This window comes from Antechinus flavipes, chromosome 2, assembly GCF_016432865.1.
Source record: "Antechinus flavipes isolate AdamAnt ecotype Samford, QLD, Australia chromosome 2, AdamAnt_v2, whole genome shotgun sequence".
Classification (NCBI taxonomy): domain Eukaryota; kingdom Metazoa; phylum Chordata; class Mammalia; order Dasyuromorphia; family Dasyuridae; genus Antechinus; species Antechinus flavipes.
This window is the reverse complement of record NC_067399.1, coordinates 603,101,945-603,127,860: the sequence shown is the minus strand read 5'-3', so window position 1 is coordinate 603,127,860 and position 25,916 is coordinate 603,101,945. Positions and strand designations below refer to the sequence as shown.

At 36.4% G+C, this 25,916-nt stretch overlaps 1 protein-coding gene across 12 annotated transcripts in view; it reads right to left on the bottom strand.

Moving 5' to 3' along the window:
• The window catches only part of TACC2 (transforming acidic coiled-coil containing protein 2), a 228,748-nt gene that overhangs the window by 73,863 nt on the left and 128,969 nt on the right, over positions 1-25,916 (bottom strand). For all 12 annotated transcript variants that reach the window (XM_051981584.1, XM_051981577.1, XM_051981574.1 and 9 more), the window contains one exon: positions 2,332-2,468. In XM_051981584.1, the coding sequence (XP_051837544.1) occupies positions 2,332-2,468 (137 nt within the window). The remainder of the gene's footprint in view (positions 1-2,331; positions 2,469-25,916) is intronic.

Below are 25,916 nucleotides of genomic sequence, written 5' to 3'. Positions count from 1 at the left end.
CATTTTAAAATGAAGTAATATCTGCAAAAGCACTCATAACACTGTATAACATCATATAGATGTAAAATATTTGTATTATTATAATTTATTTATTCAATTTCTAACTGAACTTGGCATGTGCCCTTGTCTTTTCTCTAGAGCAAGGATTCTTAATCTAGCACATATAAATCCCCAAGGAGTTCATGGGAAGATTTCAAGGGATCTGTAAATCTGGATGTGAAAAATTACATCTTGATTTTTATCACTTATTTCAGTTATGAATGTAAGAAACAAGCAGGTTTTTTGAGACAGGGAACACAGGCTTCAACATTCAGGATACAAAAAATGTACATAATTCAGAGTAGAAAAGCAATTAATCTGGGAGTCAAGATATCTGGCTTCTATCTCCTTCTCTGTCACTAACTCCTTATGTCAAACCAAATCATTTACTTGGGCTTCAATTTCCACATTTGAACAAATCTTCATGCAGAATATAAAATCAAGTCTTTTTTGGCCCCAAGTCTAGCATACTGTGGACTATGCTACCTGGTTGCTTTAAGAAAAAGATAAAAAGAGACTAGAGCAGTTCAAAGAACTCTAAACCTCTGAGACTTGGACAAACTGAGTTTGGGTTGGAATTTGCCAATATCTTAAGTGATCTTAGATCAAGGTCTTTCATTGCATACTTCCTCATCTGCAAATTAAAGGGATGTAGCAGATGATTTCTAACATTCTACTAAGCCTCTAGCTTTGCAATTTTCTAAATCCTCTTCAAAATGTTGCTTTAATAATCTGACGAAAAACATTACATTCCTACACCTGTATATATTTCTATGAATCAGATTTTCCTGCTGAGCTGAAACATAGATGCTCAATACATTACAATCTTCTTTCTCATCCTTTTCTGAATTATAATATGCATTTTCATGAGCAAAACTTATAAACTCAACAAAATTATATTTTTATTTCTCTCTTTGAGCTACAAAATTCTTAGCAAACAGTGATTTTTCATGAAAAGTTAAGTGTTGCATGTTTTTTAAAAAATTCATATAAATTTAGTTCCATTCAGCTTTTTCCCCATGAGATTTACTATTGATAGAAAGCAACAAAATTAAATTTGTTAAAAAGAAAACAACATGAAAACAAAAGAATCCCTATAGATTTACTTCCCATTTCACAATCAAATAAATAAAAAGAAATTACCTTATTTTTGAGAACAAGTTCTCAAATTTGCTAAGAATATTTAGATACTGCTATTGATTGATTGTACAACCAAAGAGAAACTGCCAGCAAGAGTATTAAAATTGCATTTGTCAACTTGTAACACTCCTTGAGGCATTTTTTGACACTAGCAAAAGCAGTGGGTTTTCCTTGATTTTTTTTCCTTCTTACTCATCAGCCCAGGGAACTACATTTGCTCAAGAACAAAGCACTGCCTGATATCGATTGCTTTTAAAACAATGACTTGCTCAGGTCTACAGATCCAAAATGGCACTATATCTCTTTTGTAAAACCAAAATCCAGGGAAAATACAGTTTTATTCTGGGCTTCAACATTTTTTTTAAACCAGTATGATAGCTATGGGCATTTCCTTCCTCTTTTAATTTTTCCCAAATAAATAGTCTTCTGAGTATGCCAGATATAAATCAAAATTCCTGCTTACAGAAAGAAATTCAGATACAAGGATATGGATTTCAGATGACCAGCAGTAGGTTATAGCATGGATGCTTAGGGCCAGTGACATCAACATCTGAAATTAGCACATTTCTAGCCATATTTTAACACATCATTAGAATAGCGTGAATGAGAAAGAATAAGAGGATTTCAGAAACATAACAGAAAATAAGGGATTAATCAGTGAACAAAGATTTTTAAAACTACATTAAGATGTAACTCTCATGAATATTCTTTCTGTCCCCCTTTCAGTCCTATATTACCTTTTCTTATTTTTAATCTCCAAATCCCTTTGTCTCCTACAGACTACATGGGTGATTTCACTAGAATTTTTTTAAGGCCTTTACAAATGGGTAGAGCTGATGTTTTGAATCAAATAATTTGATGTTTTAACTTGCTGTGCACTTAATTGTATTAAAAATACATGAGCTCAAACTCTCCTCACATGTATCCTTAAGCAAACAAAAAAGGCTGATTTCATGGTCCAGATTGCAAAAAGAGCTCAGATTACATTTGGTTCCCTCCTAAGGATATAAATGGGCTCCTGGGGTTTGATGTTCAATTTTAGCCAAGTTCCCAAGCCTAATATTGGAATCCTTCCTTTCGTTTTTGGAATTAACAATCACATGGCTGATTCCCTAAAGGTCCTCCCTCCTAACCACACATCCCTTTCATTACCTGGATCTTCTGGAGGTGGCTGTGGTCTGATTTCTTGTTCTGTGACGATTTCTGGAGGTGGAGGTGGTGGGGCTGGAGGGGCTTTGACAGGAGTTGTTGATTCCGGAGTCTCAAATGCTTCTTCAGAGTCCGAACTCCTGATCAAAACAGAGAAAATCAACTGATTTTCATAATTGGTTTAGATGGAAAATTTCATAGCAACTATGGTAAACAATGGAGCTTTCCAACATCACTGATCAATTAATAAGCAATTATTAAATATCCACCACATGCCACTGGGACAACTAGATGGCTCAGTTAGTCCTGGGCCTGGAGTCAGAAAGGCTCATTTTCCTGAGTTCAAATCTGGCCTCAGACACTTCCTAGCTATGTGACCTGAAGCCTATCTACCTGTTTCCTCATCTGCAAATGAACTGGAAAAGGAAATGTCAATTGCCAAAAACAAAATACAACAACAACCCCCCCCTCCCCCAATCTCTAAATGGGATCATAAAGAGACATGACTTAAAAAAAAAAACCCAACTAAACAATAATACCATGTGCCACTATAGTAAAGGATAGAAAGTCAAAAATGAAATGAAACCATTAGTAGCTTACAATAGTTGTGTGTGTATGTGTATAACTATGTAGAGGCATATTAAAAAATATGTAATAAGACAATATGGGAGAAAGATACTAGCTGCTCTTATGTGGAAGAAGAGGTTGAGAGAATCAGGAAGAGTTTCATGTAGAAGGTGGAATTTCTTCTAATCCTTGAAGAAAATTAACCTAACAGGAGGAGGTGAGAACGTAGGGCATTGTGAGACAACCAATGAAATTGCACAGAGGAAAAACATGGAGAGCCACATATGAGGAACAGTAAGATGTCCAGTTTTGGTAAAAAGAGGAGAAATGTAAATGTAAAAACACACACACACACACAAAAAAAACATAAAAACTTTAAAATCACACTATGAAGGGCTTTAAATGCCAAAGGAGTTTATATTTGATTTTAGAAATAAAAAGCAATCACTACAATTTATTGAGTAGGTAGGGAGATAGATGAAGGTGGGGCAAAGGCAGGGTCACTGTGGTTTAAGAAAATCATGTTGGCAGTTGTGTGGGAGCCAGACTGCAATGAGGAAAGACAAGGTGAGGCAGGGAGGTCAATTAAGAAGTTATCTGACTAATAAATGTTAGCTCTTTGAGGAAAGGAATGATTTCATTTTATTTTTCCTTCATACCTTAGTATCTAGCAGAGAATCTGATAAATAACTGGAGCTTAATGAATGTTTGTTTCTTGAGTGATAAACCTGTGGATACGTTTCTCAGTTTTCAATCAAGCTGCATGTAGGGTAAAAATTAATAAATTCATTTTGCAGCATGCTTCTTAAGGAAAAATATCATCAATTCAGGTTTTATGTTGCCCTATTCCTAAATGAATACTCACTTTAAACTCAATTCTACTTGAGATGTGTATTTCCCTACTTTGCAAGGAAAGAAAATACAATAAATTGTTGTTGCTGTTGTTTTTAATGAACTTTAAGAACATTTCTTGGAACAGAGCAATGGAAACAATCACAGAAAAAAGAAGTGGATTTGGGCTTGTGTGTCTCTTTGTGTGTTCCAAGGAGCATTTTTTCTCGGGTTTAAGTATTATATAAGACCAAGAGGTTTCTATATTATAATAGAAGACCCACATGGTCACAAATTCAAAGCATAAGGGCTTAGCCAGTCACAATATAAGACAAAAAGGTGTGATCAAAGTACTTGCAATGATTTTCACTGTCAAAATAGGTGTCCATTCAAACCAAAACCACTGTAAGTGCCCAAGATGACTACCCTTTGAAATGAAAAGAGTGACTATTTTACTCAAGAACATTGATCGCTATACTTGGTTAAAAAGAAAATAAGATTCAAAAAGTTCTTTATGTACAATCCCTCCCTAATAGAATTCCCAATGCTGTACAAAGTACTTTTCCCCTCAACATTCTGGTTCACTGTCTATATTCCTATGAAAATCCTATCCTAACAGATGAGAATGAGTTCCCAAGTCATTTATATCAACAAAAAAGCATCTATAAAGTTGTTATCAGTACTTGGCCCTATGCTAAATGACATATCACAGGTCAACCATTACGGCAGCAAGAGAGTCAAGTATTAACATCAGCTTTTATGTCTCCCATTTTGTTATTTTCTCTATTCAACCAAATTACCCAAACCCAGTCTACAGTAATAACATATTTAGATCAGTCTATCCTCAAGACCATGTCACAGAATCATTAAAACTGAAGCTGGAAGTAGTTTATAGCTGCCAAGTTCAATTCCCTCACTTTGTAGATGATGAGATTAAGGTTCATAGATATGAAGTAATGACGGTCACGTAAGTAACAAGAAACAGAGTAAATACTGATTCCAGGTCTTCTGGAGTCAAATCTTCCATCAAATCTTTCACCAATCCCCTATAGCTTACAGTAATCTGACTCTCCCATGAACTCCAAAACATTTCTTGTCTTAGCACTCATTTGGTACTTTCACATATTTGTACAGACAATATGGAATAATGGGTAGCATAATGATTTCAAGTCTAGAACTGGGTCAAGTCTAGAACCCTGTTTCTGATGAACTGAGTCGTTTTGGGACAATGACTTTGGGGCCTTAGGCAGGCTCTCTTTATCATATGTTTTGACCCACACTTAACAAAGTCATAAGTCCTTGAGGTATTATTTTCTATCTCTTTCCTCCCTGGTAAGGCTATCATTCTTCCTAAAGACACAAATAGTCTATTATATATTTTTACATCATCTAGAACACCTTAACCACAAGTGCCACTGAATCAATATTTATTGTTTGGGTGATATGAAAACCTTGATTGTAATGCCCAGTAATGAACTAGTTTTGATTTTTAAGTTTTCTGTTCTTAAGATGTCTAAATTCTGTGCTCCTAAAATACCCATGGTTATCTATGCACACAGTAACAAAGGAAGGATTGAGACAAAGAAATTAATATTTTAAAGGAGAATCCATATGGCCAAGAGCCAATGGAAAGTAATGAATCCCTTCATATTCAGTAAACATACCTTAATTTATTAACCAATTTAGAATGGCGAAAGAGTTTTCTACTCCCATCCCCTTTCTAAACTGCTTTCTAGTTACCACCATTAAAAATAATAAAACAAAACACTTCAGAATAGGAATGGAAGAAGGAAATACCAATGAGGAAATGGCAGGTTTTTTGTTTTTAATGCACAAGTGAATTCCTACTTTGTACCAGAAATAAAAGGAGAGATGACATCTTTTTATAAACATATATCAATACCAAAAAAGAACAGCCTACAGACCACACAGACTTTGCATGATCATAAATTCCTTGAGGGTAAGGAACGAGTTCTTTTAAACTTCGATTTTGCCTTGTCCATGGCACAGGTACATCCAATATATGCTTAACAAATATTTGTTGTTTTCTAATTGTTGTATTTTGAGGGAGAATAGTGCAATGGGAAATAAACTGACTTTGAAGTCAGAAAAAACAAGTTCAAATCTCACCTCTAATACATATTCCTTAAGTGGCTCTGAGAAAATCATTTCATTTCCCTTGGTCTCAGTTTCCTCATCTGTAAATAAGGATGTTGAACTAAGTACTCTCTTAAGTTTCCTCTAGATCTATGATCATATAATTTTGTGAACTCTATTCAAGATAATATAAATTTAAAAAAATATTTACTTGTAGGAAAAAAATGCAAAGTAGCTACAACATTGTAGACCCAAAGAGAAAATAGATTTTACACATTTAGACTCAATAGCCTTAGCGTCTCCACTTTATGTCTGACCCTAAGTCACACATTCATTCTTACAGATCTGCAGGACACAATTACTACACATTACAACAGTGAACTGAGATAAAGTTCCAATTTGCTTCCTTTCTGAGATTCCCTGCAGGACTAAGAAACTGTAGTCTCCATTGCTTCTTTCAGCTGTTCACATCCAACTCAATGGGAGACCAGACATGCAAGGAAGCGAAAGCCATCTTACTTGAAGAAAATACCCCATTAACTAATGCCTTTACTGTTTGCCTTCTACAGAATCCATAGTTCCTTAGATTTCCCCAGTGATGGGGCAGGGAACCTCGACAATTTAACTGATTCCTCAGTTACCAATTTCTTGGACTTATCCAGGTTCTTAGATGCTTTTATACCACTCCACACCTGTAGAAGCAGAAGCAAAAAAAAAGTGTATTGTATTGCATTTGCTTCTGTCTCTCTCTCTGGGCCAGCAGCATGTGGTTATTGGAGCACAAAGAACTCTGGCTCTTTATTGACAACTCAAGTGGCACGATGGGATGGGTGCCCTTTAGATTCTCTGTTGAATTCCAATGAGTTCTGGGCTCCTGCAGCTGTCTAGACCCTACCACTTGTAGTGGAGATGCCCATCCATCACAGTACCTGCATAGAGTCCTGTCAGGGGCCAGGGGGACACAAGCTTTTGTTCCTGCTGCCTGTTTACTCCAAATTCCTGCTTAAAACACTTTGCCACTATCAATGATTAGCATTGCATCAACTTCTTTCAGTTCATTCTTTGTTTCCAAGCAGAAACCCCTGCCCATTTCAGCAAACTCTCTGGGTAGCAGAGAGCAAGTTAATTAGAAGAAGTGGATGGCAGCTTTTTTAATGAGCTGTTTTTCAGTATTCAATGGCCTTGTGCTCAAAAAAAGTATTTCGAGATCAGGAATCTCTGTGTTCCACCCACAATGAGTCTGCACATAAAAATATAGCAGCATTTGTAAGTCCCAACAGCACAGAAACAGTCATTTTTATTTCCCCTACTAGAAAAACAATGTTCTCTCGTAGCTCCAAAGTGAGGTTGATTTCATTTGCCAAGATTGAAATTGGCGGAACTGCGTGTGTATCAGGGAAAGATACAACCACGCAACTTTTCCAGATTATAATGACATCAATTTACAAATGTAAGGATAGAGTATTTGCTGTATGGTTGGCATGTTGCCACACTCTCAAAAAAATCTAACTTCATTAGTTTTGAGATTTCCTCCAGAGGTAAACGGCCTCCATGCCTCAATGAGCAGCTGCTATTACAAAAAGAAAGGGGGAAAATCACCATCGAGCAACCAGTCTTTTGTTGCAGAGCCTCCCTACTTAGGTCAGTTTGCATATGACAAACTCTCCAATCCATAACTTATATGCAAAGCTGTACCAGCCTCCCAGCTTAGCTTTCACTAGCAATGTCTTTGAGAAGCAAAATTTACCATCACTAATGGGACATCAGAAGAGAACTTTATTAAAGAAAAATAGCATCTAGGGAACATAAATATACATATTAGCTAATTCATGAATATGATTTTAACCAAATCAAAATGCAACACAGAATAACTTTCCCTGAAATAGCAATAATATCACTAATAAAACACATAGGGGCCAATGCATGTTACAAAATGGAAAGTATAGATAGTGGATTATAGTGGACATAAGGAAGGGTAGGTAGAGTTCCAAGACTGGAATTAAGACTGGAGTTCAAATCAGGCCTCAGATACTTACTAGCTGTGTGATCATGGGCAAGTCATTTAATCCTGTTTGCCTCAGTTTCCCCATCTGTAAAATGAGCTAGAGAAGGAAATGACAAACCACTCCAATTTCTGCCCCCCCAAAAACTCTAAATGGGGTTACAGTTAGACAAGACTAAAACAACTCAATCTATTTTCAAATTAAACTTAGAATCATAAATTGTTGTTGTCTGCCTTTCTTTCTCAAAAGGACCGTGATATCAGGGAGGGGATGCCATGACATGCAAGTGAACTGAATTTGATGGAGAGAGGGCTGGGCAAGATCATCTGCCTCACATTCCCACATTCAGAGCCATCTGGGTGCCATGGCCAGATATAGATCAGGACTGGATGCAATGGGAAATCTTGGTCTTTTTAACCTAAGGTCTTCCACAGGTCTCAGTTTGAGGCTGAACCCATTCTGTGGGTAGCAATTGAGGCAAAGAATCTCTTTAGTCCAAAGGAAAAAAAAATCTAAATAAATAAATGGATCTGTGGGGAGAAGATTCTCTGGGTTTCTGCCCAAAGCATAAATAATTGCTATTTTACATCCAATCCAAGTCCATCAGGACTCAAGTGACCAACTAGAATCAGATTGGTTTGGGTTTAAGGCCTGGTCCTTAAAAAAGAAATCAAGAATGGATAGCATTTTTCCTCATAAGTCCTGCAGAATTGTCTTGGATCATTATTGAATTGCTGATCATCCCACAATGTTACTATTACTGTGTACAAGGATCGCCTAGCTCTATTAATTTCACTTTGCATCATCAGCTCATAAAAGTCTTCCCAAATTTTTTCTGAACATATTTTGAGTTTCTCAAATCACTTCACTTTACAGTTAGAAAGGAAACTTTGAAGTCCTTTGCCTTACCACCTATTGAAACTCTTTCCATCCATTAAGGCCAAGCAACTTTACCATCTCCTTCCTAATAGATGCAATCTTTCCCTCTCTCCTCTGGATTATTTTAGAACTTCATACCTCCCTTAGGCCTCTTCTACTTCCCTATATCACTTTATTTATTTGTATTTGTTTTTACTACTCTATTAGATGGTAAATTCTTTGGGAAACAAAGATGTCCACTCATCTTTATGCTCCTCTCACCCCCCCTCCCCAAATGTCTCTAGCAATAAATGCAATAAAATTTTTATTTTAAATTATTGAACTGAGGAGTGTTGTTAGGGTAGTAGTCAGTTAATAACAAGCACGTGATCGTGAAACCATAGTAACAGAAAGCACTTGTGGTAGATTGGGTCATTTGACACAGTATTTATGAGGTCATAGGTTTGGCCCTTGTAGGAAGGAGGTAGTATTTCTATTCCAGACCCTCTATTTGCTTTTGATACAAGAAAACTGGATCAGAAGGTATAATGATGTATCATAAATCTATCCCTCTCTACTAAAGATAGCAGAATTTATGGCAAGGGAATGAGAAGATTGGAATTCAAGTCCAGCCTCAATCTAATCGTGCCATCCTGTATAAGTCGTTCCTTCTTTCTGGGCCTCAGATGACTCCCAAGAAACTTTCCAATTTTAGGACAAACTGAGTTACTAAGTAGGAGGGGGAGAAAGTGCAGGGAGGGCAGGTAAAGGAAACATAGAGCTATGGGGGGCTCAGACAGTGGTGGTGGGAGTACTGATTTTGGATCATCATAAAACTAAGAGCAGTAAAAAACCTCAGAGATTATCAAGTTTAACTATTTTTAAAGGAGAGGAACTTTAAGTCTCTGAAAAAGGAAAGTTATTTATCCAAGATCACACAAGAGTCTGGATTCCAACCAAGGAATTCTGACCAGATTAGTGACAAGGCAAATCCTTAATTGAATTTAGAACTAGAAGGAACTTAGATGTCATTTAATCCAACTTGCTAGTTGGAGAAGTTAATAACTTCTCCAAGATAGTGATTCTCTGACTTCCTGGCAACTGTTCCTTCATTCTGAGTTGCCTATATAATTAGATACTTTTGCTTGAATACAGACTACTAGAACTAGAAAGTGCTGTCATACTAGCAATTCTTAATGAAGAGGAAATGTAGAAAAAGAGGACTGAAACAATTACCTATTTCTTAAATGTCAACTGATTGTCATGAAAGTATTTTTCTCAAAAAAAGGGGCAAAGAAACAAATTTCTGTAATGAAATCCATCAAAATACTAACCATTAGCTCAATATTCTGGTTCAATGAATAAAATACGGGAATCCTGAGTTAAAGATTCAGTTCTGTTCCATACTAGAAGTGAGCATACAGGTAAGTCACTGCAGTTTTCTGAATCTCAATTTCTTCCCCTTAAAATGAGGTCACTGATCTAGCTAGGTAATACCCCAGGATGCTTCCAGCTATCGCCATTCTAGAAAGGGAATGCAGAAACTATAGGCAGAATGGAGTGAAAGGTGAGGGAAGGAACAGCCCCTTTCTATTCTTTCAATACTTCCATCTTGTATACTTTGCATGAATAAACATCTGATTAAATAATGTTGTAGGTGACCATGGCCTATCTTATGTCTCCTGTGGATTCTCTAATCATTTCCCCATGAAGGCTGAGTTCAGGTACACAAGAGCACTTTATGGATCCAGTACTTAAAACAGGATAAAGCATTTTTGACTGGCAATATCTGGACCAAGGTAAGGCAATGCTTCCATAATGAGAACATGAGATGTATTCGTATTTCACAAAGTAAATCCTTACAAAACTGACTACATACTTGTACAGTGACAATGATAGTTTCATTTTTATCTTCAGGGCAAGTACAAAACTAATGACAACATGCACATTTAACCTATGATTCCCATGAGTTTGTGATGAATTCAAGATTGGAATTCAGGCCTTTCTAGAAATGAAAAGTCCAGAGATCTTTCTCCATACTATACTACTTCTTAATTATTATCATATCTTGGGTATTAGAAATCTATTGCTAAAGAGACATGAGCAAAATATCTCAGTAGTCAGTACCATCCAAACTCCTTTCAAACTGTGGCTCCACATCTGCATCCATAGAGAGGACGATGGAGACTGAATGTGGATCACAACATAGTATTTTCACCTTTGATGTTGTTGTTTACTTGCTTGTTTTTTCTCTCTAATTTTTTCTTCCTTTTTGATCTGATTTTTTTTATGTGTGTAGCATGATAAATGTGAAAATATGCTTAGAAGAATTGCACATGTTTAACCTATATTGGATTACTTGCTGTCTAGGGGAGGAAGAGGGTGTGGGGGGGAATTGGGAACACAAGATTTTGCAAGGATGAATATTAGAAACTGTCTTCTGCATATGTTTTGAAAAAATAAAAGGTTATTATAAAATACAAAATAATTTTTAAAAACTCAGGATCAAAAACAAACAAACAAAAACAAATTGTGGCTCCATTCTTTTGCTGATGGAATTGTGTGATACAAGTGAAAAGATGATATTAACTTTCATAAGCAAAAAAGCTAAGGGAATAAAGTAAGATGTAAGCATTCTAAAACCATGCATACCATCACTACATCAGCAAGTTAAAGCAAAGAGTATAAAATTTAAAGAAATGGACAAAAGAGGAGAGATGCTAACCATTTAGTCTACCTACTAACAGGTTATATTTCTTAAAAAAAAAAAAAATACCCAAAGGTTAAAAAGATGTAGAAACTTTGAAAAAGTTTATCTACTTCTACCAGGCTCTTAAAAGTGAGTAAAGTAACCCCAATTAAGGTCAACTATTCTGTGATCTGTGACTTACTTTTCCTAAGCTGCTAATAACTCAGCATCAATACTTCCACCTTGCTTGGAGATTCAAGGTTTGTCACCTCTCAGAATGATTTGCATTTTCCCCTCCCTGGGTCAAAGCTGCTGACTTTCACACAACAGTGAATTGAAAAATCCCCAAGGAAGCCTAGATCAAGGAGTAGGAAATCTTATCCAGCTCCCCCTTCCTATTTCCTAAAGGCAGAATCTAGTACAGTGGGGATTTAGTGGTTATTTACCAAGCATTTACAAATTAAATTAGGTCTTTATTGCTCTCAAGGAGCAATAGCCAAGAAACATCTGCATGATAGAACATTTTGACAAAGACAGGAGTTTGGGATAGCTTTTTCTGTAACTTAGTGTCCCTGGGAACTCTTATAAATCCACATTGTTAGAAAGAGCTTATTTACAAAATGACACAGATCCCTAAGCTAGAAGAAACAAAGCTGTTGATGCTTACAGCACAATTGAAGGAAATTCAGAAAGAGTTTTGAATTAAACTCCTCCTAGTTCATGATTTAAGCTACTTGTAATTCAATTTCAGTGAGTCCCCCCTTTTTTTTTTCCAACAAGCTTAGCAGACTGACTAGCTTGTTTACAAGCCTCAAGAGAAAATAATAATCCCTCCATCTATTGGGTCTTAAAGTTAAAATAGTATTTTCTCACAACAATCTTGTGAAATGGGGAGTCAAGGCCTCTTTATCTCCTCTCCACTCCCAGTAGGACTTTATAGATGCTGATTCTGTTAGCATAGATTGAAGGGACCTTAACTTTTCAGTCTGGCCTCACAGGTACCCTTTGCCCAATTCGCTGAATTAGCAGACCTAATTTTGGGGTACCTATATCCTCTCTCACTGGATACAAGCAGTAGACCACGATGCCCAGGGCTTAATCCTTCAGAGCTGCTTAGGTAGCTATCAGGGCTGGCCAGAGATCTCAGAAATCTAGGCTTCCAACCTTATCTTTGAGGCAACTGGTGATACAGTAGATAAGAGTGCTGGACCTGGAGTTAGAAAGAATCAAATTCAAATTCAGTTTCTGATACTCACTAGCTGTGATTTCATGGACAAGTCAATTAATTTCTGTTTGCCTCAACCTCCTCAACTGAAAAATGAGGACAATTATAGCAGCTACCTCCTAGGGTTGTTGTGAAGATGAAAGGAGATAATATTTATAAAAGTTTAGCACAGAGCAGGTATTTAATAAATGCTTATTTCCTTCTTTCCACATCAGGTACCACCAGCTCTGGTAATCACAGCTTTGTGGGGAAGAAATGGATTGATATAGGGCTAATGACCTTAGGAGGATTCCTCTTTGAAGCAAAAGGCAAGTAATTAGCGCATTGCTTCCTTACAAAGCCTGTCTAGTTTTAAGCTATTCAGTTTTAAACTTAAGGCGTTGGGAACACCTTACATTCAGTCAAGAGGAGAAAGTGAAAGGGAAGGAGGCAGAGAAGACAAAAAGAGAAGGCGGGCTTGGCGATTACTTTCATTGAGAAGCCTCAAATCTCACTTTCTTGGGCAGAGTCCCTTTCTTTGCAATTCAGTAAACATTAAGAGCTTTGGAGCATGACAGGAAAATCTCTAATCCCAAAGCCAGAAAGCTCAAATAACCAATTTTTGCTTTGCTCTTCCATAGTACCATCTAATGATAACTGATGTTCACAATGATGACCCTATATATAGGTTCTGATGCACTGAAAGATTTAATTATGTTTGTCATGGTTTTGTGCTTACTACACAATTTGCTATATGGCATTTCTCAGAAAATTAGTAGCCACACTCTCACTACCATTTTTTTTAACTGCTAAAGCTCACAAAGGTAAGCAGCAGTAGTGGGCAATCCAGCATAGGACTCCTGAGTAGGAGTCTCAGTTCTGCTAGTTGACGCCATCTCTTTGCATTAGCTTGCCTGTTAAATAGAAATAATATTGCCCAGCCAGCACCTGTCAGGATTTCTTAGAGACTCAGATGAGAAAGTCAATGAGAAGGCAATCTGAAAATCGCAATGCATTTGTTGTTGTTGTTGTCACTGCTGTTCAGTTGGGTCCAACTATTCATGACCCTGTGGACCATAGCATGCCAAATGGTCCATGGTTTTTTTGTTTTGTTTTGTTTTGTTTTGTTTTTTTGCCGGGGGTGGGGGGGAGGGGGAAGGGATTGGCAAAGAAAACCTGCAGTGGTTTGCTTTTACCTTTTCCATTGACTAATAGATGATTGGTAAATGCTTGAGCAGCTAAGTGGCACAGTGAATAGAGCACTGGGCTTGAAATCAGGAAGACTCATCTTCAGGAATTCAAATTTGCCTTACTCCCATCATCTGTAAACTAGGTTGGAAAAGGAAATGGCAAATCACTGCAATATTTCTGCCAAGAGAACTTCAATTAGGGTCATCGAGAGTGGGACACAACTGAAAACAACTGAACAAAAATATATACTTATTGACTGAGTGTCGTGTTATATGAAATGAAAAATATTAAAAATATCCTGCATACAGTAGGAGCTCAATAAATGTCTATAATTGATGTTGAACTTAGTTAATGAGAATATTTAATTAGCCAGAACATCCCATTACCTGATCATGATGGATAAGTAGGGCAAAAATAAGGAATTGCTAAACGTGGAAATTTCAGTAGTTATAATAGTGATGTAGGAGAATGTATATGACCTGAAGATAAAATGCCTGGCTCTCCAGACCCTCCCCTGAAAAATTTAATGCTCACTACTAAAATGACTGTGGAATATAGCATCACGATGTGAAATAACAAATTTCACCTCAATGTTCATTGAATTATAGTGCAGTGACCTGGACAGGAATCGAAATCAGCAAAACAAGAGAATGCTGAATTTCAGTATATAGGATATAGTTGCTTCTGTTGAGCCCCCTGAAAATCATTTAGAAATCTGAAACTTTGTAGAATGGTCTTCTTACATCCATCTATCATTTTAAGATTTTTATTTTTAAAAACACACATGAATATAATTTAGGCTCCATGAGAGTCAAAGTTAATGTTATCACTGGAATTGATGTACTTCTAACCTCCACATAAACTTTTCATTCCTGCAAAATGTAAACTTACAATTTTGGAACTAAATTCCTGGAATGGCTTAGGCAGCACGTTACAATTTGCAATGCACTTTACAAATTTTATGTAATTTTCACAACAACCCTAGGAGGCACATTTTATCCCCATTTTATATATGAGGATATTGAGGCTAAAAGAGGTTAAGTGATTTGTTCAGGCCCCACAGCTGATAACAATTTGAGGTTAGATTTGAACTCAAGTATTCCTACCTCCTAGTTCAGTACAGCTAGTCTCCTAGCTGATATATTCAAGATTTCATATTCTTCTCTTGATATTTATTTATATGAGCTAGATGTTTCCTCCTATAGTGTCTGTCTCAATGAGAACTATTTTAATTACTCCTCCTTGAAATTTTAAAATGAAAAGTTCCAACTAAGGAGCCTTCATGGATTCCAGAATGGCCATTCTGTTGCTCTGTGATTCTGATTTGTGCCTCATGAAATAAAATTTAGCCTTCTTCCTAAGATGAATCAGACTCTGGGACCTCAAAGGATTCTGTCCAATTTCCTCAGAAGCCTGATTGTCATGAACATAAGAAAGTCTTTCTTTGATTTATCTGAGGAAATCAAGAACCAGTGCTTTGTTCCTGCATCCCATGGACTGCATAAGGAGCTATAAGCACTTGCCATGATGATAATATTTATATTTCTTTAGCATAGACACAGAAAAAGGACATGGAAAATACTACTGTAAATACACTACCTGGTTTGAAGGGAGTATAAAACAAAATTTCTAAGTAATTTAATCAAATAATCAAAAAATGCCAGCTGGGTACATGGCAAGAGGAAGGGATAGATGATAGACAGCATACATCCTCCAACAGTATCCTCACAATATCAAGAAGATATAAGGAAGCTGCCTCCACTCCGACTTCTACTGGCTATTAAATGAGCTACTTTTGGTGAATCTATGGAAGGAATCTATGTAAAAGCTGGGTAGTATGGTTGGGTTGAAATCTGCTTTGCTGGAGGGAATGGTGAAAAGTGAAGACTCTCCCTCATAATAAGTCTTCTCCCCTCACTCCTCAACCAAAGTCACAGCTAACTTTAGTAGCACACAAATCCTGAGGGTCTTCCCCTTCCAGATATATTTTTAGATTTTTTTGGACAAGGTGAAAAGAGATTCTTTACCTGAATTGCTACCCAGCCTTAATCACGTACTCGATGCAAACAGACTGTTCAAGACCTTAGCTTAAAAAAGTCAAAGTCTCCCACAGCATCCAGGACCATCTCCAGCCATCTTGATCTCTAACTGGCCACTGGTCTCAGATGGCTCTGGAGGAGACAATGAGACAGGAGACCTTGCAAGCCCTCCCTCATTTAAATCTAATTCACTTGCAAGTCATGGCATCAACTCCCTGATATCATGGCCCTCTTCAAGAGCGAAGGACAAACAATAACAACCCTCAGTGGACATGATTTACAGACTTTTGCACTGCCCACCTCACAAGTGTTCAGATTAACAAAGCATTTCCCCACAATAATTCTTTGAAGTTAATAGATAAATAGTCTCATTTTACAAAACAGAAAACAGGAGTTCTGCAATGATAGACAATTTGCTCATGGTCACACAACTGGTAAAGTATCAGTGTCACAATTCTACCCTAGGTTTCCTGAAGTCAAGTTCAATGCTCCTGCTACTCCAAGTCCAAAGTGGAGCCGGAAAGACTGTCTGAAACGTGTGTAAGATGTACTTAGCTATACTAAGTAGCCAGATTGCATTGGTAAGGATAGTTTTTCTATCCAGGAATATTCTGTATCAATGAAACCACAGATCTAGTGTCCATCTCTATCTCATGCTGTACTTCAATTAAATTCAATATTTATTTAAAAAGTACATCTTGGTTCCCTTCCTCTACCCACCTCCCACCATCACTAGCCTCTTCCCCTAGGAAATTACTACCTATTCACACACATAATACATAAATATGTACGTGTGTGCATGTATATATGTATATACATATATATTGTATTTAATTGTCTGTATACATTTTCTATTCAAACAATTCAATGTAATCTCATTGAAGGCAAGGTCTATTTTCATTTGTATATTTGTAATCACAGTGCCTATTACAGTGCCTGGCATGTAGAAGGTACTTAAGAAATATATATTTTTTTAACCAGACTTGGTGGAAAAAGTTCCCAGAGAGGATTTTTCTCTGTAAATATCTGCTTTGCAACCTCTAGTCTTTTTTTTTTTTCAAAGATAGTTTTCAACACTCATCCTTATAAAACCTTGTGTTCCAAATTTTTTTCTCCTTCTCTTCCCCCAATCCCTTCCCTAGACAGCAAGTAATCCAATATATGTTAAACATGTATAATTCTATACATATTTAAACATTTATCATGTTGCATAAGAAAAATCAGATCAAAAAAAGAAAAAATAGAAAGAAAACAAAAAGCAAGCAAACAAAACAAAAATGGTGAAAATACTATGTTGTGATCCACATTCAGTGTCCACAGTCCTCTCCCTGGATGCAAATGGTTCTTTCCATTATGAATCTATTGGAATTGACCTGAATCACCTCATAGCGATCTCTAGTCTTAAAATCTAGCCTAGAGCAACAAGGAATTGAGAGGCTTACCTAAAGTAACCCAAACAGTATGTATCTGAGAAACACAATGCTTAGTGAATATGTGCACACTTATTATATACCAGACACCACTTAGTACATAAAGAACAAAGACAAATGTAGAAATTATAATTGCCCTTGAGGAGTTAAATTTCTCTGGTAGATATATAGCCGGGAGTAAGTTTGAGGTCATTTGAAGAAAAAAAAATTAATAAATAGGAGAATCAATAAAGCTTCATAGAGTTGGTATCCAAACATCAGAGAGAGGATATCTTTAAAGAAAGATTAGGATGTGGGAGTGAAGCTGGGAGGAAGTATATTCTGGGAATGGGGGACTATTTAGGGTAAAAATGGAAGGTGGTACAATAGTTAATAGTTAATATAGTAATATTCAAATGCCATATTATGAGATCAGTTTGACTGAAACAGTGTATATATGAAGCAGAATCCTGGAAAATAAGACTGGAAGAGTAGACTAGAGATGTATTATGGAGAACTCAATATCTCAAGCTGGTCAGTTTGTATAATATTCAATCTTAGATGCCATTAAAGATTTTTTTTTAATAAGGGATAGTGACATGTGCCTGAGGAAGATGATTTTAATATCTGTGAAGAAAGTGATTAAAGAAAGGAGAGATTAGAAGCAAAGAGACCAGTTAGACAACTATTACAAAAGTAAATATCAGAGGAATAGTCCAGGAAAGGGATGCTGAGTCACTGAGTTAGGGCTTAGAGATCCTTCCTATTAGAGGAAAACCGACAGATTTGAGAGATTAGTCATTAACTCTAATGACTAGTCCATCATCAGCACAGGTCTTTTCATTATTAACATTTTATATGAATTGATAGTTCTAAGAGCTGCTGATTGGGTTAGCCAAGCTGCTTTGACAAGAGTCTAAAAACAATGATGATTTTATAGCTTCCAGTTTTAGATAAAAACACAAGAAAACTTATAATAAATATCAGCCACAGAATAATCTTCATTCCCTCACCCCTGAAAATTTCAATGTAAGGAAACATGCAGGGAGGAGATGAATCAGAAACTCACTAGCTTTTACTAGACATTTGTCCCAGAGAATCCTTAACTTTCTTTTTAAATAGTAAGATATTACTTAGTGAGAGACAAGAGTTTCACACATGTCACTTAAAACAACTTGGGCTTTCAGTTCCCAAATTCTTGATTATTCATGAACAATTACTGTGTCATGAGGATTTCCCAAGACAATTTCACTTTATCCTAAAATAATGGATATATTTAATATCTCCTTCCCCGAAGGAGATGCTATCAATCTACTATCATTCAAGGTGTCTGGAGGAGAAAGTGAGACTGACAACTCTGCACAGCTCTGCCCTACTCATATCCAACTTAGGCACAAGTCAAGACATTGTCCTCCTGATGTCATTGGTCCTCTTCAAGAACAAAGGATGAATAACAGAAGATGAAAAAATTGGTTTCCTGGTATTTGGACATACTCTAGATTCTCTAGGGTAGGGCTAGACAGAGCCAATCATTTCTTCAAAGGAATCTGAAGACTATTCTTCCAAAGCAATGCCAACTCTTTTTAATAGAAAGATTTTTTTTTGAAAGTCAGCTATGGCCTTCATTCTCTATCTACATCCCAGCTGGAAGCCACCCACAGAAGAATTTCCTAATCAGACTGCACATGTAGATCACTACAATGTCAAATTCTATTCTCCAGTATGGTGGAAAATCCCTGGAATGAAAATGGAACACAATCTGATTGTGGAGAGGGGAACTTTCTCCTCCTTAGTTTATTTCTCACAGGGAGGAGATGGAGGACCCTAAAGAATCTTCCTTTAGCAGGGTTCCAGGGTGACCTAGGGAGGAAAAATGTTGCTGTACTGGGAACAAGTAGTCCACCTAATTAAAAAAAAAAAAAAAATCTAACAACAACAAAACAGGCATCAAAAAAAAAAAAGTATTATTTCAGAATTGACTATCAATGTAACAAAGTTTGAGTCACTGCTCCAATTGACCATTGGTTTTTCTTTCAACTATACATAATTTCTTTACCTTGGTAGTGTTTTTCCTCAGTTCTCCAGCAATATGCTTAGAAAGCCCAATCATGGGACCATCCTTTGTTTTTAAAAGGCCACATGCATAATCACTTCTTTGTTTTTCATATTACAACCAACCTTCAAATGCAACTTCCTTTCTTCCCTTCTGAAGCTTCCTTCCTTATAGTTACTAATATAAGTTATATATAATATATAATACTAATATATAAAATAATAAGTTACTAAAATAAGTTTTTTTTTTCCTTATCTACAAATACTTCAAGGAAACTAGGAAGATTTCTATGAACTGATGCAGGAAACTAGGAAGATTTCTATGAACTGATGCAGTGAAATGATCAGAATCAGTAGAATTAACAGCAACATTCTAAAGAAAAACAACTTTGAAAGACTTTAGAAGTTTGATCAATGTTGTAATAAATCATATTTCCAGAGCACCAATAACAAGGAAACTACCCACCTCCTGACTGAAGACTAATGGATTTAAATGCAAAACAAGACAGTTTTCTGGACATGGTCAATGTGGGAACTGTTTTGCTTGACTAAGCATATTTGCTTAATTGGAGGAAAGAGGGAGGGAAAGAAAATTAATTCCTGTTTATTGGGGGAGATTATAAAATAAAGTGAATTTAAAAAATTAAAACTAGCATTACAAATTTTCTAAGATGATTATTATTCTCTTTCCTTGCAAGTTCACTATAGTTAATCTTATAAAAGCAAATTTGGGCTTCATAGAATCAATTAATGTCTTTTAGAAAATTTTTCTCTGTATTACTAGCTACATGGCCAAAAATACATCCTTTAAGGGGGGAAAAATTGTCTATAAAGTCAGATGATAAGAATAGTGATAGTGAAATTTTCTTCCAATTCAAAAATAGTCAACTGAATGGAGTTACTTATTTTGTGGACTATACCAATAAAGAACTATTATTCCAATCTGGTCTCTACGTATATGGAGACTTTCTTTTATAATTATAATTTATAATTCCTTTAAAATTAAAAACCAGAACTATTTTTTATTGTAGTCTGATGCAGCAGAGTAATGTCATCCTCGAAAGTGTTTAAGAATTCAGGTTGGGTATTAAAACAGAGCAGGGCCTGGGGAAAGATTCCAGGATGGCCATATTGCATTTCAAAATTTAATCCTTAAGTACAAAGATGAATTATGTTTCTCAAGGAACAAGGATCAATAAAATAGAAAGCCAAGGCTAATTTGACTATTAAGCTACAAATCTTAAGACTCAGGTGTGAAAGAGAGAAAGAAGACAATGTGATGTGGCAGAAGATCTAGACAATCTCATTCTTTCCTTTTCAATTCTCCACCCTTCCATTTCCATCCATTTGACCAAATGGGCACTCTGGATAAAAGTTTGTGATCATTTTTTTTCAGCGTTTGTTGATATTCTTTGTTTTTATATCACCTGCATTTATGGATCTATCGCTCCTCCTTTTCTATTTCTTGTAACACAAAATAAAGGGAGATGGAAGGAAATAGTTCAGCAAAAATATCACAACTATGTCTGACAGTATATACCCTTTTCCACATCCATAATCTCTCACTTCTACAAAAAGGTATAAGAAACTAATCCCTTTTATTCTTTCCTTCATAACACTTCTGCATAAACAATAGTATATTACAATGTTTCTTTTAAAGCAGTAAAAAAGGAATAGAGGCAGGTTTTTTTTCTAGTCAGCTCTAATTAGCTTGAGACTTTAATTTTCAGTGTGAGCACTTACATTTGAATATTACAAATTAGGGCTTGATTTACTATTTTATTGACTGTCTAAACTTTAAAAAATGATGGAAAAATGTTAATAATACCGATTAAACTTAAAAATATGCCCTACTTTTCAGAGACCTGATTGTTAAATGTTTATGAACACATCCCTGAATAGAAATGTTGCATCACTTTTTTGGGGGAGAGGGATTCTTTATTTCCCTCCCCTACCTCACTTTAGCTATTATGAGATCTCTTTTAAATTTTTAATCATAAAAAAAATACAGATTTCAAAGATGGTTATGTCACCTCTCTTCTAGCTCTCATACTCATCAATATAATCACAGTAGCAAAGGAACAGCCAATTCACTGGCTTAGCCACTAGTTTATTGTGTGACCTTAGAGGATCACTACTTCTCTGGACTACCTCTCTCTGGAAAAATGAGGACAGTTGATTAAATGATTCAGAAAATGATATCACAGGTAAAACATTGAAAATAGAATTAAGATGGTTTGAGTTCAAATCCTACTTCATATGTAATTATATAACCATAAAGCCCAATCATAAAAATCACAGAATTAGACTACATGACCTCTAGAGTACTTTAGAGCCCTAAATCTCTGATTAATCTCTTTTGTTTTCTAGGCCTACCCATAAAACACACCCAAAAAGAAGAGCTAAGAAAAAGCAGTATCTAAGTCTGACAGTATCATCCTAGTATGGAACAGTAGACTGCAACTCAGAGTTGGAAACAATAAGACCTGGATTTGAATCCCATTTCAGAAAGCTCATAGTTGTGTAATTCTGGGCATGTAATTTAACCTTTCTAAACCTCTTTGTGGGGATCAAGTGAAAATACCTACAAACCTGGATCTGCATTTGAAATATGAGAAGACTTTCCTAGCTTACTCTCTTGCAGAGATGGAAGTCCCACAAGAGTTGCACATATTTTCAGACTTTTTCAATGTACTGATCAGTTATACTGAGCCCCCCTTCCCCTTTTTTTCTTTTCTCTGTCTTTAAAAAAAAGTCTATTTGTCATATAGAATGACTCTGGAAAGGGGACAGGAAAAGAAACAGGAAGAAAATATGGTTTTGAAAAAAGATATCAAAGCTTAAAAAAAAAAGAGGTATGTAAACCTATCACTAATCAGTAAACATTGACAGCTAGAGATACTGAGGAGTTATTGGGCTAGCATTACTCAGGGTTTTGGACAAAATAGATGACATCTCCAGTTACAATCTTATTCTTATTCTCATCCATTCTGTTCTGCCTCTACACCTTTCCTGCTTTCAGAACTCTAGACTAGAGATTTTCACTGGCAGCTAAAACCCCATTACTGTTTACAGCAGGTTACAGAGATGAGTGGATGACCCCATGTAGCCTCATGGGGAATCAGTTGTATAGGTCAAGGAAAAACATTCTAAAAACTGCACATGCTTCACATAAGGAGGGGAAAGGTTACTTCCTAACATCCTGATAATCACACCTAGAGAAATGAGAGGAACTCATCTCTTCTGAAGGAAAAGGCAGATTCAGTTGGTTTCTACTACTTGTCAAAAAGGTAGAGTGACCACCCTTCCCCATTCTCTCTGTCCTCCCCCAAAAAAACCTGTCCATCTGACACCTTTGTTTCTCTCCCCCCCCATTCCCACAAAAGCCCAGATAATAGTAGGCAATGGGAGAACAAAGGAACTAGGAGGAGTAGAGAGTCCAGTTGTCTGCTGGCCAATATTGTTAATGATGGTTGAAGGCAGAACTCTGACATGACTTTCTTTGTATTTCAGAATAATTATTAATTTTTGGTGGCCTGAAACCAAATATCCTAATTTTTTTTCTTTTCAGGGAATGAAGGGGAAAGAGACCTAATGGGTGGTTTCAAGGGCTTGAGGTAGTCACTATAATGTGGCAAGAGTGGAATCAGGACCAACCAATCTATTTTTCCACTTGAGCCTATGAAAAGGAGATTGTGGAAGGAGAGTAGAGAAAAAACATTGACAGAGGAAATATTCAGAAATGGTAGGTGGTTTTAACAGAAAGAGAGCTTCTTAATTACCTAGCCCAATACCTCATTTAAAGATAACAAATAAAATAAAATAATTCAAGAGCAAGTCTTTCTCTAAGGCCACACAGGTGGATTTACTGAAAGTCATCTAATGAGAGTCAGATGACTGAATTCTTGGTTTGGGACATTACAGTAACAGTGATTCTCTATCAGAGATTACAGACCAAATGGGTTCTGTAGTCTCTTCTAACTCTGAGATTCTGCAATTCAATGAATTGAGAATTCACCCTAGACCTAAATCTAGAGCTTGCAAGCAGCAACTGGAACCAGAGTCCTCTGACGCTCACCCAGCACTCATAGGATGGTAAATTTCCAGTCTGGATTGTGACCTCCCCTACCCACTGATTCCATTAACCTAGAACCAGGCAAATAAGACAAAGGAGGGGAAAAGAAAAGCACCTGAAGCATAATGGCAGTTCATAACCTAGATATTATCTTGGATTCTTCCCCCTATTTATGGTGGAAACTGCCATATCCCGGGTCTATCAATTTTTCCTTTGCGAGATTTTTGGAATATGTCCCCTTCACTCTCCTGACCATTTTAGTACAGGCCCTCCAATCAGCCACTAAAATAATTTTCCTAAAATGAAGATCTGATTCTGTCAGTTCCCGACAATATGATAAACTCCAGTGGCTTTCATTGCTTCCAAGAATGAACATACAGTGAATGTTCCAGCATTCAAAGTGTTTCATAACCTAGAGTCCTTCTATCTTTCTAGTCTTACACCTTACTCATTGAAATGTACTTTGATCCATGTACTTTGATCCAGCTACCCTGAGCTATAAACAAGACACTCCATTTCTCAGCTCCAACCATTCTTCCAGGCTATTCCCACTCTTCCTCCTCCAGACAAAAGACCTGGCTGCCTAAAATTTCAAAGCCTACAAGAAGCCTTCTCTAAACTATTAATTCTAATGTTTTTCTTCTTTAGCGATTTCCTATTTATTCTGTAAATAGCTTGCTTGGAATATATTTATTTATTTCCCCCATTGAATTGTAAAATCCTTGAGGGTAGGGACTGTCTCTTGAGTTCCTTTGTATCTCTAGTACTCAGCCCTATGCCTGATGAGGTAGGCATTTAAGTAATGTTTATTGAATTAAACTGAATTCTCATTTTCCTTAAATTCATCTTCTCCTAGTCAGAAGCTCTCTGGAGCTAATCATTTCCATCCCAGGAGCAGTAGAGCTCTAGTTTACAAAACAGTCTTTGCTTAAACTGTAGAAAAAGAGTTCTGGAATAGGAAACCCAATTTGATACCTTATTTCTACTGCCTCCAGCCCACAACTGATCTCTCTGCTCAGTCTTTCCCCTCTCAAATCCATCTTCTACACACCTGTCCAAAAAGTTCTGCTAAAACATAAATATGATAAGATATCTCCCTCAGCTGAAAAAAGATTTAGTGGCTCCCTATCAACTTTGATAAATGCATCAACTTCTCTGGCATGTAGACCTTTACAAATTGGCTCCCACTGCTCATTTCCTATGATTTCCAATTATTTGCAGTATCTTCCTATTTTCCCTTTCACTCACACTTTACATTCTGATTAACTAGTTGACCTGCAAATATTCCCTGCACATAATATTCTAATTTTGACTTCCATGCCCTTGAATGGGAAAAGATCTGCCATCTACAGAAGGTCATTTCTGATTCTACGGGTTCTTGGACTTTCCTCCTCAAATTTCTTTGCAAAGATTTTGCTCTTGCTATCCTCTTCCCCTGTTGGCCTCCCTGACCAATGATGTGGCCAGATGGAAAAAAAGTATCCAAAGGTTCCTTCCCTTCTCTTCATCTTTCCCCCACCCTCCGATCTTAGAGGTACAAGAATTGTTGGTGAGGGTGCCCCTTCATACTCTAAAGCACTGCCTCTGACACACTGATGAAGTCAGGACTTCTGGACCTTGCTGTTCCCTCTGCAACTGAATTTCTCTTATATGGATCGTCTCCTCTCATTTGTGTGTAGCTCCTTCAGAGTCTTCTTTTAGTACATGTAGCCATAAGATTTAGCACAGTGCTTGATACACAGAACTTAATACTTTTTCAATCATATTCATTCATTTATCAATTCATATTTATCTATATCCCCAACTTCTTAAATTGTGAATCATGACTCCAAAAATGATTTTGTAATTGAATGGGGGGAGTCACAAAATTATCATTATTACTGATAATGTACAAGTCTTGTACCTGTACATCTATTTTCTATACCTATGTGCCCAGGGTCATGTAAAAATTGCTCAAATGAAAAGAAGTCGCAAGTGGAAAAAGTTTAAGATGTTCTGATTAATGCAATCTGTTTTCTCCTACCTACCTACTCCCAGTAAAACTTAAAACTTCTTAAACACAAAACATTTTTAATTTTTGTCTTCAAATTCTTAACATCTGGCACACAATAGGCAGTAAATAATTTGTTGTTAAATTTAAATGAATTAACTGGGAAAAAAGAAAAGATCACTATTGTCTTACTTTTTTTTTGTTACGGGGAGGAAGGTGGGTGGAGGGTGTCAAGTAGGAAATGGATGTGAAATAAAAGACAAAAAACCCACTAATGTAAAATTTAAAAATAAATTGAGATGGAAAAGCTAATCATTATTTATTTCTTCTCAGTTCCCCTTTTTCTATTCTTGATTCTCTTTCTAAACTATGGTAGGTGCCTTGGACCATTGATCCTGAATACTTTAAGGATAAATGCCATAAGAAATCACTATTACAATTATGGGGATTCAATCATCCATCTCCCCTGTCCCATAGATAGACACACACACACACACACACACACACACACACACACACACTGCTTTAGGAGCCAACTCCCTACTTTAAGGAACTGAGCATAAATTATATACATAAAGAAAGA